The sequence below is a fragment of the Lepidochelys olivacea genome (assembly GCF_965140295.1).
Source record: "Lepidochelys olivacea isolate rLepOli2 genome assembly, chromosome: 1".
Lineage (NCBI taxonomy): Eukaryota > Metazoa > Chordata > Testudines > Cheloniidae > Lepidochelys > Lepidochelys olivacea.
The window spans coordinates 312,071,085-312,093,611 of NC_140411.1; the positions used below are offsets into that span (position 1 = coordinate 312,071,085).

General features: G+C 40.2%; 1 protein-coding gene across 3 annotated transcripts in view; it reads right to left on the reverse strand.

Annotated features, from left to right (window-relative positions):
• Positions 1–22,179, reverse strand: part of IQUB (IQ motif and ubiquitin domain containing) — a 56,691-nt gene extending 34,512 nt beyond the window's left edge. For all 3 annotated transcript variants that reach the window (XM_084617861.1, XM_084617862.1, XM_084617863.1), the window contains exons 1-8: positions 22,033–22,179; positions 19,581–20,230; positions 18,775–18,909; positions 15,468–15,635; positions 15,184–15,359; positions 14,752–14,907; positions 13,643–13,853; positions 5,965–6,140 (exon numbers count right to left, since the gene is read on the reverse strand). In XM_084617861.1, the coding sequence (XP_084473987.1) occupies positions 5,965–6,140; positions 13,643–13,853; positions 14,752–14,907; positions 15,184–15,359; positions 15,468–15,635; positions 18,775–18,909; positions 19,581–20,226 (1,668 nt within the window). In that variant the 5' untranslated portion in view covers positions 20,227–20,230; positions 22,033–22,179. The remainder of the gene's footprint in view (positions 1–5,964; positions 6,141–13,642; positions 13,854–14,751; positions 14,908–15,183; positions 15,360–15,467; positions 15,636–18,774; positions 18,910–19,580; positions 20,231–22,032) is intronic.
• Positions 22,180–22,527: the final 348 nt, after the last annotated feature.

Below are 22,527 nucleotides of genomic sequence, written 5' to 3' on the forward strand. Positions count from 1 at the left end.
AAGTACCAGGCCTATAATGCAGTCAGGCCTAGTCCGAGAGAGGCAGACAAATGTAAAAAAACCCCACATAGCAGTATCATATAAACACTGTAGTTAATGGTGCTACTGAATTGGGAATAAGCAAAAATGATGGAGAAGCCCAAGTGACAGCCCAACAAAGAAGGAATTGATGGGAATTAGTAGGTGGGTCTATAACTCTGTTACATTGATGTATGCTATAGGCTCACCCGATATTGCTCTTTTTCAAGAGTACAAAAATCAGGATACTTGCTAAGTAAAATCATGGAATTGGTATCAAAAGCATGAGTTTTTACCCTTTCAGTCTCCTCTCTGAGCATTAATACTGCTAAAAAATGAGTGATCTATATTACTTCTGCTTTTTAATGTTAAGTCTATTTAGTGCTCAGACAGTGGCTCTCTAATGCAATATTACACTGTTTCTTCCCCAGCAGAGTTTACAGCCAACTTGGAACATAGGCTTTCAATCTAAACCCATTATATTCTCCCCCTTGCAGACCCCTCTTTTTTTAAGTGTAAGAAGATTGTTCCCAAATATCATCTTCTGTATTTTAATTTCAACCTGTACACTCAGGAGCTCCATAGTTAACTCAGGAGAGCAAAGAAAAAAGCTGTTCCTTCAGAGTACCCTGATTTGTGGCGGGGAGTGGGGTGCTGAGGTCAGCAAATGCATGTTATTTCCCATTACCTGTTTGTTCCTTTCTTCCTCTTCCCCCCAAATCATAGAAGGTTATGGTTGGAAGGGACCTCAGGAGGTCATCTAGTCCAACCCCCTGCTCAAAGCGGGACCAATCCCCAGTTTTTGCCCCAGACCCCTAAATGGTCCCCTCAAGGATTGAACTCACAACCCTGGGTTTAGCAGGCCAATGCTCAAACCACTGAGCTATCCCTCCCCCTGCAAATGGTTATGTTTCTGGAGCATCTTTATGTGTGATTGAGTTTATGAATAATTTTTTTGTTTTAATTTCTATATTGAGAGTCTGTGGCAAAGTCTTCTTTGGCTTTTGATGTTTTAAATGAAGAATTAGTGAGTTTTCCCCCACTTTTGTTTTATTTTTTGTGGTTTTTCTTTTGTTTGGAATGTTTGGGGGTATGAGTTTTCTTCATCGTTATTTCCCTTGTGATGTATACATCTATCAGACACTGAGCTAATGAGAGAGAGAATTCCTGCCTTTTGTGTTTTTAGTGTTGGGGTAGATGAAAGGTGGTTCCTTGTGGGGAAAATGACATTGGTGAGAGAGTTAGCGGGTGATTCTCAAGGATGGCAAAAGTTTCCTGGTTTTAGGTTTCTTTAGTAAATAACTTTGACTCACACTGTGAAGAATTCATGTGGCCAGAGTGAAACAGGTAGCATAGGCTCTTCCTGCATGAGTTTTTGAATGGATAATGTTAGATCTGTTTTGAATAACCTCACTTTACTTCTTGATCGTTGTGTGGAGTGTTATCCAGACATTGGTGTGGATCACTAAAATCTGGTTGGATGATGATGCAGAGATCCAGTTTGGCATGGCTGGTTCCAGGTGGATATTGAATGCTTCACCAACCTCATGGTGCAGCATAACTGTAGAAATACATGAGATAAACTGGTATCTGCAGTAGGTTATTTGAACATCTGGTCATCTCTTATCTTCTCTTATGTCCATGATGCAAGACAAAAGTTGATGGTTCTGCTGGTGTGTGGGCCACATCATATTTAATAGGGAATTTCATGACCGAGTTATCTGATCTTTTGTCAACATTGATATTGGTGTCCTCACAGATATTGTTCAGATCAGCCAAAGCACAGGATTTCCTGGAAGAATAATTCCTTGAGTTTTTTTAAGGTGTGTTTATGCTGTACACTAAGCTTGGGCTTTGATTCAGGTTTGAGCCCCAACTCCTCTTCCATCCATACACAAATCGATCTGACTCGTGCCAGCAAGCATTCAAGTCCTAGGACCCTGCTAGGGGGGTGGGTCAGACCTCCACTTCTGCTATGACTTGCATCCAAGCCCTGTCATCTTGCAGTGTGGACACAGGTCAGCTACAGACCCAAAGATCTTCGTAGCGCAATATGGATGTGTTAGCACAACTGGAAGACCCCCGGGTCCAGCAATTGTAAACCCAGCTTTGCAATGCAGTGTGGATGCTCAAACATGGGCTTGGAAACACCGAGTTCCCAAGCCCAGGTACCACAGACCTGGGCTGAGTGTGTGGTGTAGATGTTTCTTTAGGGGGTTGAAGAGAGTGCCCACAGAATGGCTACACTGAAAAATCTCTTGACCCAGGGACCCTGCAGCTTTAGTTTCTGCTCTGGGAGAATGCTTGATATTACCAGCTGGATGCTTCTCCTCCTTTTCATATTTTCTCTCCTTACCACATCCACTCATTAGGTAACCTCTACTAAGTTTCAAAAGGTCTTCACTTGGCTCAAACATTCTCTCCTGTTCCCATAACAGGGCTGAGGTCATCCCAAAGAATCTCTTCTCCACTCATCCCAAATTGACAGGGTCAGAAAAACATGAAGAGTGTCTGCCAACTTCATGCAGTATTATGGTTGTCACACTACTACCTTAGTACTTCTCAATCCTTCACAGCTGTTTAAGGAAAGGAACAGAATATTACTACATCTCTTAGCTAAGAGTAATGAAGATTTCTAAAAGCTTCATGCTGAGCTTTAACATTAACGTACCTTTATGTCATCTCTGTTAGGTAAGTATCCCCATTTTATAAATGAGAAAACTGAGGCACAGAACAGTTAAGTTACCTTCCTAAAATCAGACAGGAATAAAATCCAGGGATGAAATCCTGCCCCCACTAAAGTCAGTGAGAGTTTTGACACCGAGTTCAATGAGGCCAAGATGTCACCAAGGTCTCCTGACTTTCTGTCCTGTGCATTGAACCATAAGTAAATCCTTCCTTCCAACTAAGAGCTGGCAGCTGCAGCCTGTGCTGCATTGTGAATCACTGCTATGTCTGGCTCCTGCTTAATAAAATGTTTAGAGCGAAGAGCAGCTAACAAGTCATTCTTCTCCTGAGCCAAAACTCCTAGGTAATCTGTGGTTACAAAGAGTAATTACTTCACATTTGGGGACAATTTATACCTTCAAATCAGCGGCACTGCTATGGGTACCCGCATGGCCCCATAGTAGCCAACAATTTTATGGCTGACTTAGAACAACACTTCCTCAGCTCTTGTCCCCTAATGCCCCTACTCTACTTGCGCTACACTGATGACATCTTCATCATCTGGACCCATGGAAAAGAAGCCCTTGAGGAATTCCACCATGATTTCAACAATTTCCATCCCAACATCAACCTCAGCCTGGACCAGTCCACACAAGAGATCCACTTCTTGGACACTATGGTGCTAATAAGCGATGATCACATAAACACCACCCTATACCGGAAACCTACTAATCGCTATGCCTACCTGCATGCCTCCAGCTTTCATCCAGACCACACCACATGATCCATTGTCTACAGCCAAGCTCTACGAAACAACCGCATTTGCTCCAACCCCTCAGACAGAGACAAACACCTACAAGATCTCTATCAAGCGTTCTTACAACTACAATACCCACCTGCTGAAGTGAAGAAACAGATTGACAGAGCCAGAAGAGTACCCAGAAGTTACCTACTACAGGACAGGCCCAACAAAGAAAATAACAGAACGCCACTAGCCACCACCTTCAGCCCCCAACTAAAACCTCTCCAACGCATCATCAAGGATCTACAACCTATCCTGAAGGACGACCCATCACTCTCACAGATCTTAGGAGACAGGCCAGTCCTTGCTTACAGACAGCCCCCCAACCTGAAGCAAATACTCACCAGCAACCACACACCATACAACAGAACCACTAACCCAGGAACCTGTCCTTGCAACAAAGCCCGTTGCCAACTGTGTCCACATATCTATTCAGGGGACACCCTCATAGGGCCTAATCACATCAGCCACAATAGCAGAGGCTCATTCACTGCACATCTACCAATGTGATATATGCCATCATGTGCCAGCAATGCACCTCTGCCATGTACATTGGTCAAACTGGACAGTCTCTACATAAAAGAATTAATGGACACAAATCAGACGTCAAGAATTATAACATTCAAAAACCAGTCGGAGAACACTTCAATCTCTTTGGTCACTCGATTACAGACCTAAAAGTGGCAATTCTTCAACAAAAAAACTTCAAAAACAGAATCCCAAAGAGAGACTGCTGTATTGGAATTAATTTGCAAACTGGATACAATTAACTTAGGCTTGAATAAAGACTGGGAGTGGATGGGTCATTACACAAACTAAAACTATTTCCCCATGTTTATTCCCCCCCCCCCCCCGTTCCTCACATGTTCTTGTCAACTGCTGGAAATGGCCCACCTTGATTATCACTACAAAAGGTCCCCCCCCACACACTCTCCTGCTGGTAATAGCTCACCTTACCGGATCATTCTCCTTACAGTGTGTGTGGTAACACCCATTGTTTCATGTTCTCTGTGTATATAAATCTCCCCACTGTATTTTCCACTGAATGCATCCGATGAAGTGAGCTGTAGTTCACGAAAGCTTATGCTCAAATAAATTTGTTAGTCTCTAAGGTGCCGCAAGTCCTCCTTTTCTTTTTAAAAAGTTATTAGTTACTACAAGAAATCTTACAGATGCTGTGAACAGCTCAGAACCAAGTATCTTATATGAAGGAATTTTGTTTTTTATTTAGTTAACCAACATGATGGGAACTTAAGTGAAGAGAAAAAGGAGACATCTCTATATAATACAATATAATATAAATGCATCCATAGCCATTTCTGAAAAAAAGTGTATAGTTCACTTTGGAGTTTTGAATTCCACTATCAACTTTGTTTTTGAGGCATTTATAACTTTGTCATTTTAATTTGCTTGATGCTGAAATTTGCCATTCAGGGCCCCACTCCAAATACATTTTTGTTATTTCCTCCCTTCCCCACCCAACATTTCATTTAAATTGGTTTGGCCAGTTCTTTGTAGGGTTGTCAACTTTCTATTTTCTGAAAACAGGGCACTACAGCACGTCCCCTTTTGACTGGACTTCCCGGCCGAAAACCGGACACCTGGCAACCTTTGTTCTTTGTCTTATGCTTACACACACACACACACACACACACACACACACCCCTACCCAACAAACAAAATGAAATTTTACAGGTACCTAAGGCATGTTTTGACAAAATGCAGTAACTGATTTTTCAAGATACACAGTAGCACATACAGCATATCAGAGGGCAGGATCAAGTGTTTATTCATTAGTTTTGATTAGTGACACTGGGTATTTTGGAGAGAGCAATTAATTGACAGAATTATTTAAAGTTTCAAAAAAAGATCATGCATTTAAAGTAACTACTTTTCATGTGTGGGTTCCTACATGATAATAACGTATACTGTACTGTGCAAAAACTAAAATAGCACACATTGTCCTGACACACTGTGTCACACAGCTCTAGAATGATATGCATTCTGTTAGGGTCTGACCTTGTATCACTAAAGTCTGAGAGCACAGTTAGGTCCTTCATGCAGAATATTCTTATAAGTCAAAATTAATCAACTCAGTGTTAATGTCATTATTATAATATACTTATATCTTGCTGTGCCTTGCTGTGCTGTGCCTAGAGTGAAACACAGATGGTAGGTTACATGATGCATTGTTCTCATATCTTTTCAAATAATTAGATAAGTTATAAAGTAAGTGGCAGCTTGAACTCTGTGCTTGGGAAAAATGAAGTGTTCATTAAATTGTATCAACATGAATAAAGACCTAAAAACTATAACTAATGAGGCAATTCTATTCTCTGACAAACATGTGAATGTCTGCACTATGCATAACTGGTCAAGCTAATTACAGTGGTTTACTTTTGTCTGCTGGTTTGTACATGATATTAGGTTTTTGAATTTTGGGTACATTCATGTTCAGACTGAATTATGTCACCAACCTTATCCAAAAACAACAGTACTGCTTTTTGCTGGTTCTCTTCATCTGCATTTAGTTTGTGTCTCCCAATGGAAGCAATCAGTTGTGTCTCTTGTTCTAGAAGTGCACAGAGGGCTGCCTTTCTTTCTGCTCCAGCGAGAGTGCTGTTAATGCGCTCAATCTCCTCCTGCCTCCATGCTATATTCATTAAAAAAAATGGATTTTAAAAACTTCTAAAAGTTTACCAGCTGGACATTTTTGCTTTCACATTCTGTCAATATGTATTTATTTTTCAATGTTTAATGCCAAACTTTCAGTTTCCTAACAAATGACTTGTACATTTTTAAGTTTGTTATGCATATTTTTCATACAAATTAGACAGCACAGAGATGGATCAAATTAGGATATAGATATGCTATGTACATTCATCTCCCCAGAGCTGCCATCTTGTGCTCCACAATCTAAAATGTTATTGAGAAAAGATCCCTAGGCCTTACCGTTGTAAAGAAAATCTTCAAAACATGAATCAAGTGTCACTGAAAAAATGAATTCTCCCTGAGTTTGCAGAGAGCCTGAAACAATAGTTCTAAAAAGTGTGAACAGTTCCAGTTCATTTCAATGAGGTATTAACTCAGACGTCCAATGACAGTTTAAAAACCTATATTAACTCTTTCATTGCTGATCAAAGCATATAAGAAATCAAAAAATTTATATTATGAACATCTGCCCAAGTTACTAGAAGTGATATCTCATTTTGGCACCTTTAGTGGTTGATGCTTAGAGTCCTAACATTTCTGTCCAATCAAAAAGTCAAGCCCAAAGAACCTAGGGACATCAAATCCGCAGTGAGGTGGAATCAAGCCCAAACAGTCCAGCAGAGTCCATGCATTTATTGGAATCCTTTTGAGAGGAAGCCAAGCCCAAGAAGTCCACCAATGGAGCTCAGCTGCGGACTCATGGTCCTGTTTTGAACATTTACAGAATATACTGTATAGTGAGCAGAGTTCCATTTGTGGGCAAACCTAGGTAAAATACCAATACTTCCTCCTTCTCCCCTCCCCCCAATAGTTTGATCCCTGAACATAGATATTGTGCACCAAAATCATGAGATAAAAGCAATTACAGTACGTAAATCATATCACACAGCTGAGAATCTGGCCTTCTGACTCCTAGAACCACATTATCAAAAAAACTAACAGTGGAAAGCCAGGGAGAAAATCGTTAGAGCAACTGCAGCACTCGAATATACAAGCCAGGCAACTGTACTAACTTGTTTAAATAACTATTACATACATATATAGATCATAGAATCATAGAAATATTGGGCTGGATGTGACCTCAAGAGGGCATCTAGTCCAGTGCTTGGCACCGAGGCAGGACCAAGTAAGGTTAGATCAACCCTGACAGTCAAACCTGTTCTTAAAAACCTCTAATGATGGGGATTCCTCAATCTCCCTTGAAAGTCTTAATTAATTCCAGTGCTTAATTATCCTTATAATTATAAGGTTTTTCCTAATATCTAACCTAAATCTTCCTTGATGCAGATTAAGCAGCATATACCCAGTGGACATGGAAAACAATCAATCCTTAATCTCTTTATAACAGCCTTTAACATATACGAAGATTGTTATCAGATTCCCCCTCAAGTCGTCTTCTCTCAAGATTAAAGATGCTCAGGGTTGTTGGTTTTTTCTAATCTTTTCTCATAGGTCAGGTTTTCTAAAGGTTTTATCATTTTTTGTTGGTTTTCTATGAACTCTCTTCAATTTGTCCACATTATTCCTAGTGTGGCACCCAGAACTGGACACAACACTCCTGCTCCAGCCTCACCAGTGCCAAGTAAAGTGGGACAATTACCTGTTCTGTGTTTCACACAACATAGCTGTTAATATACCCCAGATTGATATTAGCCTTTTTTAAAACTACATCATATTGTTGACTCACATTCCATTTGTGATCCACTGTAACTCCCAGATCCTTTTCAGCAGTACTACCACCTATCCAATTATTCCCAATTTTGCATTTCCGCATTTGAGTTTTCTTTCCTAAGTGAAGTACTTTGCACCTGTATTTACTGAATTCCATCTTGTTGATTTCAGACCACTTCTCTAATTTTTCAAGGTTGAGTTGAATTCTAACCCTGACCTCCGAAGTAAAGTAACTCTTCACTTAAAGTCGTTCCGGTTAACGTTGTTTCCTTGTTACATTGCTGATCAAATAGAGTACATGCTTGTTTAAAGTTGCACAATGCTCCCTTTTAACATTGTTTGGCAGCCGCCTGCTTTGTCCACTGCTTGCAGAAAGAGCAGCCCGTTGGAGCTAGCTGGTGGGGGCTTGGAACCAGGGTGGACTGGCAGCCCCCCCATCAGCTCCCCGCTCCCCTAAGTTCCCTGTGCGGCAGCTGCTCAGCAGGCTATCAATTGCCGGCAATTCAGCTGTCCATCCCCCCCACTGCCATGTGCTGCTCCTGCCCTCTGCCTTGGAGTTGCTCCCGGGAGCCTCCTGCTTGCTGTGCAGAGATGGTGATGGAAGAGAGGGGTGATAATGTCAGGGTGTCCCCCTCCCCTCTGCTCCTGCCTCCCGCTTATCCCCATCTCCATAGAGTGGGGCGGGGGTGGGGGGGAACACAACTAGCAGCAGCTGCTGTCTCAACTTGCTGATTTACTTAAAAAGGCAGTGTACTTAGAGTGGGGTCAGTGTACTTAAAGGGGCAATGCACATCTCTCTCTCTCTCTCACACACACACACACAGGGTGTGTGTGTCTGTCTGCCATGCTGTCTCCCCTCCCTCCATTTGTGCTGCCTTGTAGAGTGTGAGGCTACATTAACAACAATGTGTTAACCCTTGTGGGCTCAGCCGAGTGCTAGTTCATCATTTAGCAATAAGGCATTCCCTGAGAAATATCCCACCCTCTGCCTTCACCACCTCAACCAAGCTTCACAGTCATCATCGCTGTGTACAGTATTAAATTGTTTGTTTAAAACTTATACTGTCATGTGTGTCTGTGCCAAAAGGTTACTAAAATTAAGATATATCAAGTTTACAGTTTCCCTGCATCCACTAAGCCACTAACCCTGTCAAAGAAGGAAATTAGGTTGCTTTGGCATGATTTGTTCTTGATAAATGCAGGATGGCTATTGCTTATAACCCTATTATCCTCTAGGTCCTTACAAATTGATGGTTTAATAATTTGTTCCAGTATCTTTCCCAATATTGAAGTTAGGCAGGCTGGTGTATATTCCCTGGGTCCTTTTGGTTCCTCTTTTTAAACACAGTTACTAAGTTTGCCCTTCTCCTCTTCTCTGGGATCTCAACTGTTCTCCAAGAGCTCTCAAAGATAATTGCTTATGGTTCCAAGACTGCTTCAGATAGTTTCTTAAAGTAGTTTAGGATGAATTTCATCAGGCCCTAAATATTCTTTAACCTGTTCTTTCCCTATTCTGGCTTGTGTTCCTTACCCCTTGTTGTTAGTATTAATTGTGTTAAATATGTGGTCATAGTTAAACTTTTTAGTGAAGACTGAAGCAAAATAGGCATTAATAACCTCAAACTTCTTGATGTTATCCATTATTAGCTCTCCTTTCCTGCTAAGTAGTGGGCCTACACTTTCCTTTGCCTTTTTGTTGCTCCTAATATATTTATAGAACCTCTTCTTATTGTCTTGTATGTCCCATGCTAGGTGTAATATGCACACACACATCTATTTTGGCTTGTTTTGTACTGCCCATTACCACAGTGTATAAATGCTGATAGATATATGCACATACACTTATGAACTTCTTTCTGTTCCTAACAATATCAAAATGTTTTCAAATGAGATAGTGATTTTTCTTTATGTATTATATAATCAACCTGGAATTTTCTTTGTGAGATTTTTTATTTTTTTGGAAAGTTAAGAATTATCTGCATACATAAAACCTTTCTTAAAATATTATTCCAAAACAGTCACACAACAAAGCATACATGTCAAGAAAACAGTATATAATGTATACTTAATGGGGGGAGGGCAGGAAATCTAACATAATACCCTATCCCAGAAAAAAGCTGCACAAAGAAAAGGTTTATTCACTTCTTATCTCCAGCACCTTATGCTTTTTCATTTTAGAATATTTTAACTCATTTCCTTAAGGCTCCTTTTGCTATGGTTTTAATGCTAGGCTGCCTGACAAATTCACAGTATCCCAAGGTACTTCTAAGAGCAATCATTTTAGTCAACAATAGCATTGCATAGCCCAAAGCTTCATATACCACAAGGAGGCAGGAATTTAAAAGACAAAACTAATAAATATAGTAAGCAAGGTTGTGTTTAAGAGACTAAAAGGTGTTTAGATACAGCTATTGGAATTGTCTAGATTCACTTATTGAATTCAGGCAACCAGTTTAAAAATGCACCTTATAGTGCAACTGCTTTACAGGTATTGAGAAATCTCCAGTCTTTAACTATTCCCATGTACCCATTTTACATTTTAATAATAAAATTGCCTTACTAAAATATTATATATATTATATAAACTAGAGCTTGTTTACTATTCATGCTAAAAAAAGAGAAAAAGAAAAATGAGACTGACAACAATTCTAGCCAGTTCTGGCTGACCCTGTCACAAACCACCCCTGTTGTGATCCCTGGCAATGCCCTTCACAGATCTTTAGAGGCCAATAATCTCATTCTATTACTGTCACAGTGATTTAGCTTGCATAGTCTGTTGACACTGTAAGAATGTGAAAGTACTTCTAGCTGCAGGTAGAAAAAAAAGTGGTTCCTAGAATCACTAAGCTCTGTTTTAATGAGGTGATTGCAGGTCACTGTACAGAGAAGCACCTAGTTAAACAAACAAACAAACAAACAACAAAAGCAAACAGTCATTTATATAATGACTGATTTTTTTCCAACATCTGTAATGAAATTTTCTTTTACATTGTTTGTACTGGCACAAACTTCTTGTGTTTCCTAGATACTAAATTCCTCAACTTGCACAGCTCAGGATTTTATTTATGAACCAGATGGTATTTTAACTAAACAAAAGAAACACTTATATAACCACAAGTTTCAAATAAAAAAATAGAAAGACTAATTCGGGATTTCAAGTCCATCTTTGCTGGTTCTATCTCAAATAAGCCTCTTCAAAGAAAACCAAGTGGACTGGGTCACATTGTTAATTATGAAACAGGTTTTAAAATAAATGCTATGGGGCTCCAGATTCCAAACATAAGCACTAACAGTAAATGACCAAGCTTTTCAAAATGACTTGTGATTTTGGAGTCCTCAATTTTTGGGTACCCAACCTGTCACACATCTTTCAGGAGCCTGATTTAAGAAAGTGCTGCACACTCACACTCTGAAAATCAGGCCACTTGAACGTGTCTCATATCGGGTGCCCAAAAACACCTACAACCACTAGTCATTTTTGAAAATTGTGGCCAATAACATCAATACTACTTAGCAGTTGAACAGCAGTTTAGCCTTTTAGACGCTTGAAGTTTGGCAGAATCAGAACAGATGCAAGTAGAACTCAAGAGTTTTTAGCTCCCTATCTTGAATTCAGTTCACTAGACAATGCTGTCCCCATCACCACTTGAGCCACAGAAGTAATGTTATCAGAGGCTACCAACAGACCACAACAGCCTTATTCAATGTGAGGAATTTTAGAGGAATTCCTGTAGTTTCATTTTATGACAACATTTGCACAAGGCCAGTTTTTAAGATATTGTTTTTCTTCAGAAAGGTATGCTCTGATATTCTCTGTGTAATATTTGTATGTTCAGGTCATTCTCCTGTTGCTGTTATAGCAGGTATCCCTTTGCAGCACCTCCTTCGTGTTATTGCAAGGGAAAGTTATAAAGGTCTTGCTATACTAGAAGACACGATTCATTTCAGTGAGGGATAAGTGTGACGTTGCACCCCATAATGCTTTATAGAAATATGCTTATGAGTGTAAATATGACATAACTGGAATATGTTTTATGCTAGATATGCCATGTAACATATCTTTGCAAAGGTTATGTTCTTCTGCATGTATTCATCCTATTCATATGCATGTATCATTTTTATTTCTGAAGTTATGAGCGTTGGCTATATGTTGTATTTAAAGTGTTTGCTGTAGAAACCACCTAGGGCAGATTTGGTCAACATAGTGTGAAGGGGTTATTCAAGTAATTGAGAATACTTGGTTAACAATGGACCTTAATAGATGTCAATCCACATCTGAGCTTTCCTGGGAACATCCTGTAGAAAACTGAGTCATGCATGAACATGTGACTTGCCCATGTGACTCCAAAACTCCATTTTGTAGCTGGATTCTACACAGGGGGAGACAGGGGTTTCCACCCACAAGAGAGAGACTATATATGCTCCTGGGAAAACCCCTTCATTTGGTCTTCAGCTGGCTCAAGAGATAGCCTCTCCACCCCAAGGAGATGCCTGAAAGAAACTGAAACAAAAGACATTAACTACAGGGGTGTGAGTGATTGCTGGACCCAGACTAGAAGGAGGCTAGTCTGTCAAAGAAGCTTATTGGAACATCTCTGAGGGTGAGATTTACCTGCATTTAGTTTCCTACTGTATTAGGCACAGATTTGCATGTTTTATTTTATTTTGCGTGGTAATTCACTTTGTTCTGTCTGTTATTACTTGGAACCACTTAAATCCTACTTTTTGTATTTAATAAAATCACTTTGTATGTATTAATTAACCCAGAGTATGTATTAATACCTGCGGGGGGGGGGGAAGGGGGGAAACAGCTGTGCATATCTCTCTATCAGTGTTATAGAGGGTGAACAATTTATGAGTTTACCCTGTATAAGCTTTATACAGGGTAAACTCATAATTTATTTAGGGTTTGGACCCCATGGAGAGTTGAGTATCTGAGTGCCGGAGACAGGAGCACTTCTTAAGCTGTTTTCAGTTAAGCCTTCAGCTTGTGGGGGAGGTGGTTCAGACTTGGATCTGTGTTTGCAGCAGGCAAGCATGTCTGGCTCAAACAAGGCAAGGTACTGAAGTCCCAAGCTGGCAGGGAAAACAAGCTCAGAGGTAGTCTAGGTACATTAGGTGGCAGTCCCAAAGGGGTTTCTGTGATCCAACCCGTCACAATAAGACTCAGAAGACTCACATGCAGGACATTAACAAGTTCAGTAAATGGTCAGAGGGAAATAAAAGAGGAGAGAAGAAGAAAATTAAGATTAAAAGGACATCAGAGGATGAGAAGGGATTAAGGACATGTGTATGTTGTCCTTTGAGTTTTGGCTAAAATATTACAAACCTCTGTGGCAGTTTAGATGGTTAAAATTCTGAACTATGGACATTAAATCTGCATTTTGTATGGATTTATTTTCAGCTATTTAAGTGCATCACAGTTATGTTAATCTTATTGCATTTCAAGCAAACAAACAAAAAAACATTCCAGTTCCTCCAACTGAAGTCAGCAACAGAAATGGATGAAGATAACAGTAAATCTATCAGATAAAACAATTATCAGCTGTATTTGGTAACCTGATTACTTCCTAATATGAAACAGAAAATATTTGGCTGCTAGATAGTAATTTACTTTTAAAAGTACTTCATTTTTAAAGTACTTCCATTGCAAACTGAAAAAACATAATGGAAACATTTCCACTGACATCAGGGCTCTGTAAAAGTTTGTTTTCAACAAAACCTACATTTGAGGCCTGAGACAATTTGAAAATGCCTCTAAGAAAAACTTACATTCTAAAGCATGGTAAAGTAGTTCAAAGTCTTCCTTTGTTTTAGGATTCAATCTTCGCTCATGCTCCCTTCTCAATCTTTCTTCCTTCTCTCTTTTTTTCCTTAACTCTTCTTGTGCCTCCCATTCTAAGTGCAACCTTTTTTCTTCTCTTAATTTCTGTACAACATTTATGGCATGCCATCGTCGGAAATATGTCTGTATTACTATTACCTAAATAGAGTATAAAACAGATGAATAATTATCCATTTAAAGTACAATGCCAGAAATTTTGTTTTAAGTAGAAGAGAAATATGTTAGAAATTACAATTTTGTTTAAAATGTACAAAAACTAAATCATGACCTTCACTGTACTCCTACCAAGGTAGATGGTAGTTCTGTTATTGACTTCAGTGAGAGCACAATTGGGCCTAAGTGTACCACTGACTATCTGGCTTCAAGTTATCAAATGTATGCCTGACCTGGTGATTATAAAATATGGCTACCTCATGGTCTTACCTCAAATTCCTCCTCAAAACTCTCCTTTGCCATGATGCCTACACAAAACTTGCTAAGGATTAGGCCACTGGTATGCTGAAACAACTGCCTATTATACTAACCAATACTGTCTCATTGTTCCTTGTACTCCCCCCTGCGTCTGTATCGCTCTGTTGTCTTATACATAGATTGTAAGCTTTAAGGCAGGGACTTTTTGTTCTGTGTTTGTCCAGTGCTCCTTCTTTTTAGACCATGGTGCCTCCATGGATCAACTTGTGGAGTCATGTATACTTATGCCTACAATTTGCCTAACTAAAGAAATTTTATGAGAAACCTATGAGGAAATTAAAACATTTTTAGACCAACTTCTATACATAGCAGTTGGGATGTCACTCATTCTGAGTCTTCAAATGAAATTTCTTAAGATGTGCAGTAACTAATGATGATCTCACTGTTGTTAAAATACAACGCTGATAACACTCTAAATTAGCGGATACATGCTTTTTCCCTACCCCACTGACAATCATAAAAACAAAATTTAAAGATTAAAAGGCATTTTTGCCATTCATCTTTAAACACTAATCCCATCATATCTATAATGTGTTGCTTTACATATAAATGGATAAGAACTTACTGCATCAAGTCTATGTTTATGATATTCTTCTGCTGTAAAATACGTTCTTGGTTCTATTAGCTTGTCAGTCATGTTTGACACATAGAGGCCAATTTTAGTCATCTGTGTGGAGGTTGTATTTCTAGTCTGTTGGCGCTTATTTTTCTCCACAACGGTCTGGAACAAAAATATAATTTATATTAAAATATGACATTATAAAAACCTATACTGAGGATTTTTGTATCTTTTCCAATTAAAATAAAAGTCAGCTACTTAAAATCATGCAAGTTAATCTTATTAACTATTTGTTTTTAAGTTAAACTGCTTATTTTGATATTTATTTCTAATTTATGCTCAATTATTTCTCCAATCAGCTTAATTTCTGGCAACAATGTCAATATTCTATTCTGCTTAGCAGAAAATGTTCTAAATGAAAGACTGTTAAAAGATTACCTGTGTCTCTCTGCAAAATAGTTTAATTCCTTTGTCACGTCGTTTTTTGGGTATCGTTTGTGATCCTGCATTATGAAATTCCACACCTGTTACACTATGCTTAAATCCACCCAGAAATGGTTTACGATAGGTAGGCCTTTCAATCTCTACTGCTACATCTTGGAATGTGTCAGAATCTGTTCAGATATTACAATCATTAGATACAATTGTATACTATTCTGTAAGTAATCTGATTATTATTTGACACAAATATTAATATTAATGCATATCTGAAAAACATTGACCTGTTTGCACTCTCACAGTTATGACATCAGGCATGTTATAGTCCTGCTGCAATTTAATTGCTTTGATTGGGTACTGTTCTGGATCAAGAGAGAACATCTCAATTTGGATAGTTCCATGAGGCCTAACTCCAATATCCATGAGAGTTTCACTATCCTCAATTAGCCTCCCTAAAAAAAAAAAAAAAAAAAAATTAACCATGTAAGGTGTTCTTCTGTAATAAATGAGGATACAGTAAAGAATTTTCCTCAGGAAGAAATAAAAACTACAGATGATGTTAGTGAAACATATAAAAGAATAATCATGGTGTTTTGAGACAGTTTGCCGCTGAATTTAGGGAAAGACTGTGGTACTTCTGCCCCAAAATATGTCCCATGTAGATTGTCACCATCACGCAAAGAGAAAAAAATCATTTATATTCACTTTCTAGAAAAAAAGGCACAGCAATTAAAGTATTTACTTATCTTATTTGTTAACATTAAATACATATAAAATTCTAGCTTTTACATTTAGTTACTCTTTGCCCTCCTTGAGGATTTAATGTATTAGTAAAAACTCAGCTGAATGGTATTAATACATTTTAGTTTTAATATGAAAACTAAAAATAAAATGTTTGGGTTACACAGATAGCCAAACATGACAGCACCTCTATTCTAAAACATACAGAGAATGCCCTCAGCTCCAGTCCCCTGATAATTAAAATTTGGTGGCTAGATTCACCAGTTGAAAAGGTAAAATCAGATGTATCTTCCTACTGTATTTTCCACTGCATGCATCTGATGAAGTGGGTTTTAGTCCACGAAAGCTTATGCTCAAATAAATTTTGTTAGTCTCTAAGGTGCCACAAGTGCTCCTTGTTCCTTTTGCTGACACAGACTAACATGGCTACCACTCCAAAAGCAGATGGACTTAAGCACTTTTGGGACTTAAGCACTTTTGAATATTTTACCCATAAGCAATAAATTTTCACGTTTCTTAAGACACTTTCCAGGGTATGTGCTCAGCACTTTCTGAAAGGTGTCCCCAGTTGGGAAGCCAACAACTGGGACACACAAACTAACTAGTCGCTTTTGAAAATCTTTGACATATTATTTTTTATTTAATAGTTCTATTTACAAACTTGCTAATGTGTGTGCAGAACTGCTGTGTGCACATAAACAAACTGGCCAGAAAGCTGAAATACACTGGATATTCTGCTGCAGACCTCTGGTTTAAACACCAACTCAGATTAATACAATCTGCCATTAACTTTAATGAAACATTTCAAATAAATATTTCTTTAATGGAAAGATGTTACTAAAATACATGAAGTTGAGCCCTGGGTCTGTTAGAGGATTTCCATTGGTTTTGACAAGGTGTTTTAATGCCACTGTAACAGGTTTGAAAAGCCTAGCCTGCCGATTCCATTGTCGCCCAGCATGGAGCAACTCTGTGCCACTTTTTGGTCACCTCTGCTCCTGCAGATCCTCCAAGAAAAAAGAAAAGGGGGAAAAAAAAAAAAAAGGAAGAAAGAAAACTGACTCAAGCAGAAAGTTTTGAGAAACAGATGCCAGGAAAACCACCTACTCTGTGTCATTTCCCCAAAGGAAAAAATTAAGGATAGTAATTTTCCAGAGCAGCCTCTACCACTTGGATCTTACTCATTTTCTAATTCCCATAACCACAAAACACCAACTGTTTCCTTTCCAGTCCTACCTAGCACTCTGCTACTAAATCAGATATGCTCTAAGATTTCACTTACTCTAAGTTTTCTGAAGTAGAAAAAAAAAGGGTATGGAACTTTTCAAGTTTGGTGTCAGCCTGGAGAGAATACTTTTGTGAAATGTTTAAGGAAAATAACTGGAGTATAATAATAAAAAACATGTTTTCATCATTAGAAAAATATTAAGGTTTTGTTTGGTTCACCAACAAAAAACTTTTGAAGTGTGGTTCTCCTGTGAGGAGTTGATGTAAAAATACAACTTCTTATTCAATGGACCTGCTCCCTGTGTGTATTAGGAGATATATCTACTGACTGAAAGACATGTTTACAGCTTTTTGTCATGCAGAGACAAAACACCTAAGTGAGTTCAGCTGGATCCTATTCCTTCAGGGGTAAAATCATTCTTGGGGTAATTCCACTGATGTCAATGATCTGACACCAGGCCTCTTAAATTTTACTATATGGTATATGCCAGAAATATGTTTCTACTAAGAACACTAAATAAGGTCTTGATCCTGCATGATCAGACTACTTTACTTATGTATGTTATACCAATAAAATAAAAACCAGCAGCATCTTATTAAAGGGGAAAAGGCAAAATACCATTGTGAATACTAAAATACACAAAATACTATTGTGAATACAGAAAGAATCATAGTAAGCAGTTAGTTATAGCTATAACATTCCATTCAATCTCATATTTATTCACACATTCATTCTCACACACACACACACACAGGTTCTGCAAGGTTGTTATCACAGTTACCAGCCTTAGAGTTGCTCATGCCAAGCCACTGCCCAGGTGGCCTGGACACGAGGAGGGAGCAGGGCCTTGTCAGATGCACATCTGATGCTCCTGGAAGTTGGTTTGCAGAATCAGACCCCAAAGTTCTCACTTTCTAGAGTCCATTTTTATAGGAATTTCTTCCTATGCCAGTCTATGGGAATTGCTTCATCATGCTGTTGCTGAATCAATCAGCAGATAGCACATTCCTGATAGCTCCGTGCTGCTAGATGTTATCTTGTTCTTTGGTTCTCCCATTCTTGAGGCTGTTGGGTGGATTCCAGTCTGCCCTCCGGGGGTCCTCTGGTTATGTCCACTTAACGCCTTCTTCAGCCGATGGACACTGGATTCTCAGGCTGGCACCTCCCTGATCATTCAGTTATTATCCACACCAACCATCCATCCTCTATCTCTATTTTAACCACAATTGTTAATACAACAAAAGGGCAGGGAGTCTCTGGGCGCTGTTTCTGTTGTTACAGAGTATTGTTTTGAGTCTCTCTCTGTGTGAATTGCTTTGAGAACAGACTCTGTCTTAGAATGTACTAACGCAATTAGCAGCTTGCAAGTTTCACACATAGAGGGAGAGAAACAGTATCAAAAACCAAGAGACCTCTTAATTAGTACTACCCTGGAATTTAAACTATGAGGAATCAAACTCATTTGTGATTTTAATACAGAACTTCTTTAATGTGATCCAACATGTGGAGCCCCACAGAACTCTGCCTTTGATGATCCAATTGCAGGATTGGGGCCTAACCATTTATTATTTTTAATAGGGCTGAAGAACAAAGGAAGTTTTTAATATATCCTTGATACATACCTTGAAATACGACCTGTAAGACATCTGGTGGTACTTTTAGCTGTGATGCAAAGCATTGCTTGAGCTTCCTTACAGTTTGACCAATGTTAAAAGCCATTGTGATCATCTGGATCTCAGGAACCAACATGATTTTAACTGAGGAAAATAAACAGAGATGCCAATTCCTGTTACATTAATTGAAAGGATTATAAATATCCTTTTATTTAGATTGAAAAACTGAATCTCAGCTCTTGCAATATGCATAAGGCATTTTTCTTTCCTCCATCCAAATATGCTTCCTGTGCATAATAGTGTACATTTTATATCTATATATAAGAAATACATTTATATTTATATTTAAAATTTACACCAAAATTATGAAATGTAAACAAATCAGAATGTAAAACATACCAATGGCAGCACTACTGTGTGAATTTGCATGCCAATATGACAGAACTGCTCAGCTTATTTGTGGTTCTCAATGAAGAGAACATTCTAAACAGAGAAATAGGGATCAATATATAAAACACTTTTAGTTTATTCTACACTTCGCTCCCAGGTTAGTAGTAAAATATTACTTTAATCTGTTTGTTTGGTGTTCCAGCAGGTGGATACGGTGGAACACAATTTTTATTAATATAATATGGTTTGAAGTTGATTTTTACATCCAAAATACCAAATATTGGCTGGAGTCCATGTTGCCTCAATAAGGTGATGAGAAAAAGCCAAGAATCAATCCATTGGCAAGTTGTGAATAAATATGGTAACATAGCTTTTGTAAAAAGATGTCAGTAACAGCCAATTTTTATGTGCGGCAAATTTTATACCTGTTGCTGTTGCATTTGTCATCACTTCTGCCAATGATATCTCAGATTCCAAAGCCTCCGGTTGCTTCCTACCTAAGTTGTATATTTCAGCTGCTAACAACTTAGCAAATGTTTCTGTAGTAATTTGAGAAATTTCTTCAGTTAATGGAGCAGTTGGCTCAGATACACCCTGTTCACCTTTTCCAAGCAATTCTTCTTGATTACCCACAGCAAGATCATTTTCCTGTTCAAGAGCCAGTTCCTGCCCTTCTACACTTGTCTGCTCTTGTTCTTCAAGAGCTGGTTCCTGCCCGCGAACCTCTGGAGCGGGTTCCTGCTCCGGTTCCTGTCCACGAGCCTCTGGGGCGGGTTCCAGCTCCAGTTCCTGCCCGCGAGCCTCTGGGGCGGGTTCCAGCTCCGATTCCTGCCCGCGAGCCTCTGGAGCGGGTTCCTGCTCCTTTTGTAGTCCATCCTCATTTGATTGTGATGCATCTGTCCTTGCTTTCAGAAGAACCAATGTCTCTGCAGTGCTAATGTGATCAGTCTCTGTATCGTCTTCTGCTTGTGGCTTTATTTGTGTGTGCTCTATCATTTGCTTTTCAGTGTCTGATGCTTCAGTTCTATCTACTTCACTGTAGCTATCCACCACCTCCTTTGGATCAGCCATTTTCCTGAAATTTAAGATTACCTATTTTTACGATTGCTGCATGAATAAGCATAATAATTCACAAACTTTTTTGTTTATTTTAGAATTGCATAGTGGTGCCTATCCCCAAGCATATGGGTACTTTAAATTACCAAACACACTTAACCATATCTATCACTATACTGCCTATTTAATAGTGGCTTGGATCTTTGGTTCATAAAGAAAAGCATTACCAATCCTTGCAACGGTGGGCTCAAGACCTTCCCAATTATTTTCACTAACTGTAGGTAAGGCCGCGAGTCTGTCATGGAGGTCACGGATTCCGTGACTTTCTGTGACCTCCGTGACTTCTGCCGTGGCTAGTACTGGCTCAGGAGTACTGGCCCAGCGGGAGCTCGAGGGCTGTCTTAAAACGGCTGGCAGGCCGTAGTTTGTCCACCCCGATCTAGACCATTCTTGACAGGTGTTTGTCTAACCTGCTATTAAAAATCTCCGAAGATGGAGATTCCACAACCTTCCTAGGCAATTTATTCTAGTGCTTAACCACCCTGACAGTTAGAAAGTTTTTCCTAATGTCCAACCTAAACCTCCCTTGCTGCAATTTAAGCCCATTGCTTCTTGTCCGATCCTCAGAGATTAAGAACAATTCTTCTCTTTCCTCCCTGTAACAACCTTTAATGTACTTGAAAACTGTTATAATGTCCCCTCTCAGTCTTCTCTTTTCCAGACTAAACAACCCCAATTTTTTCAATCTTCCCTCACAGGCCATGTTTTCTAGACCATTAATCATCTTCTCAGGACTTTCTCCAATTTGTCCACATCCTTCCTGAAACGTGGCACCCAGAACTGGACACAATGCTTCAACTGAGGCCTAATTAGTGTGGGATAGAGCGTAGCCTAGCCATTAGTTGGTAAAAATTTCCCCCCCATGCAATTAAGACCTCACTGAGCAAATTTCACTAGAAATGGTAGCTGCTTATAATTTCCTTCTCTGCTACTCAACCCACGATGTGGGCCAAGTGAACCTGAATCCAATCTATTTTCATAGCAAAATAGGTAGAAAACATGCTATGGTAAGAGAGACAATGGAACTAATGCAAGCTAGAATCACCCTTTTGAAGAGTGTTCAGTCAGGGAGACCTTGCTAGTGGGCCGAAGGCAAAGGAACATCTCGTCTGCGTCTGTTACAAGCACAGCACAGGAAGGAGCGCCAATTGACTTTCCCACCGGCACTGCTCTAGCCTTACTATCAGCCTCAGTGGATCTGTAGGGGTGTGCCGGGCTCCTACTGTGGAACCTGATGACATTTTGATACAGTGTCATGGTACCTTGAGGCTGGATGGGCAGTCACTGTACTGTCATGAAACAGGATGCCAATGCACCACCCTGTTGCCTCTTCCCCCTCTCCCTTGCCATCATGCAGCTGAGATTGCCTCACCAAGCCCCTCACATGGTTTTATTTGGGCATTGGGACTGTGGGTCGTGACCCCATTACACTGTCCTAGGTCAGTAGCTGATGAAGTACAGCCCCCCCAAAATGCACCAAAGGGCCTCCAGCTCCCAGAATGCACCGCAGGCCCCGAAGCCCACTCTACAAATACAGGTACAGCCGTTAGACTCTAGCTCCCAGCATGCATTGCGCCGCTCCGCCACCTTAGCCCCCGCCGCGGGAACGCCGCACGGCATGCTGGGAGCCGTAGGCGCCAGCCTCCCGCTTTTGTACGAGTACCGCTTGCCGCTGCGGCTCCCCGCCTCTACGCCGGCTACCTGCGCCGCGTGATTCCCTCACCCGGGACTGGTTTATACCCCGGGTCGAGGCCCCTTTACCTCAGCCCCAAAGCTTCAGGGCCGCTTCCCGGACAAATCGCTTCTCGCCCCGAGCAGTCTTGAGCGCCGGTCGGTTGTCGTTGTAGCCATGACAACCTCGAATTTCACACGGTCTCGCGAGATCTAGGGCGGAGGGGAAGGAAATGACAGGCGGGGGGGGAGGGGAGTGGGTGCAGGCGAGAGCGGGCACTGCGGAGCGGTGCAGGCGAGAGCGGGCACTGCGGAGCAGAGCCGGCTCTCCGGGCTGGATGTGGTTTGACGCCAGCTCGCGCTGCTCAGGGGGGTGCTGCGTCGGAGACAAAGGCCTGTAGCTGGCGTGGTCGCGCCAGTCCAGGCTCTGCGCCAGCACCGCCGTTGCTTAAGCACCTCGTCACTGACACAATGGGGAGAACACGGGCCTGCGAAACCGTGGGGCTCGCTCCTGCAGCCCAGCGAGTCTCTCGCTAAATACAGGGCTGGTCACCTGCACTGAACCGTAAGCCCGGGGGGTGCTGT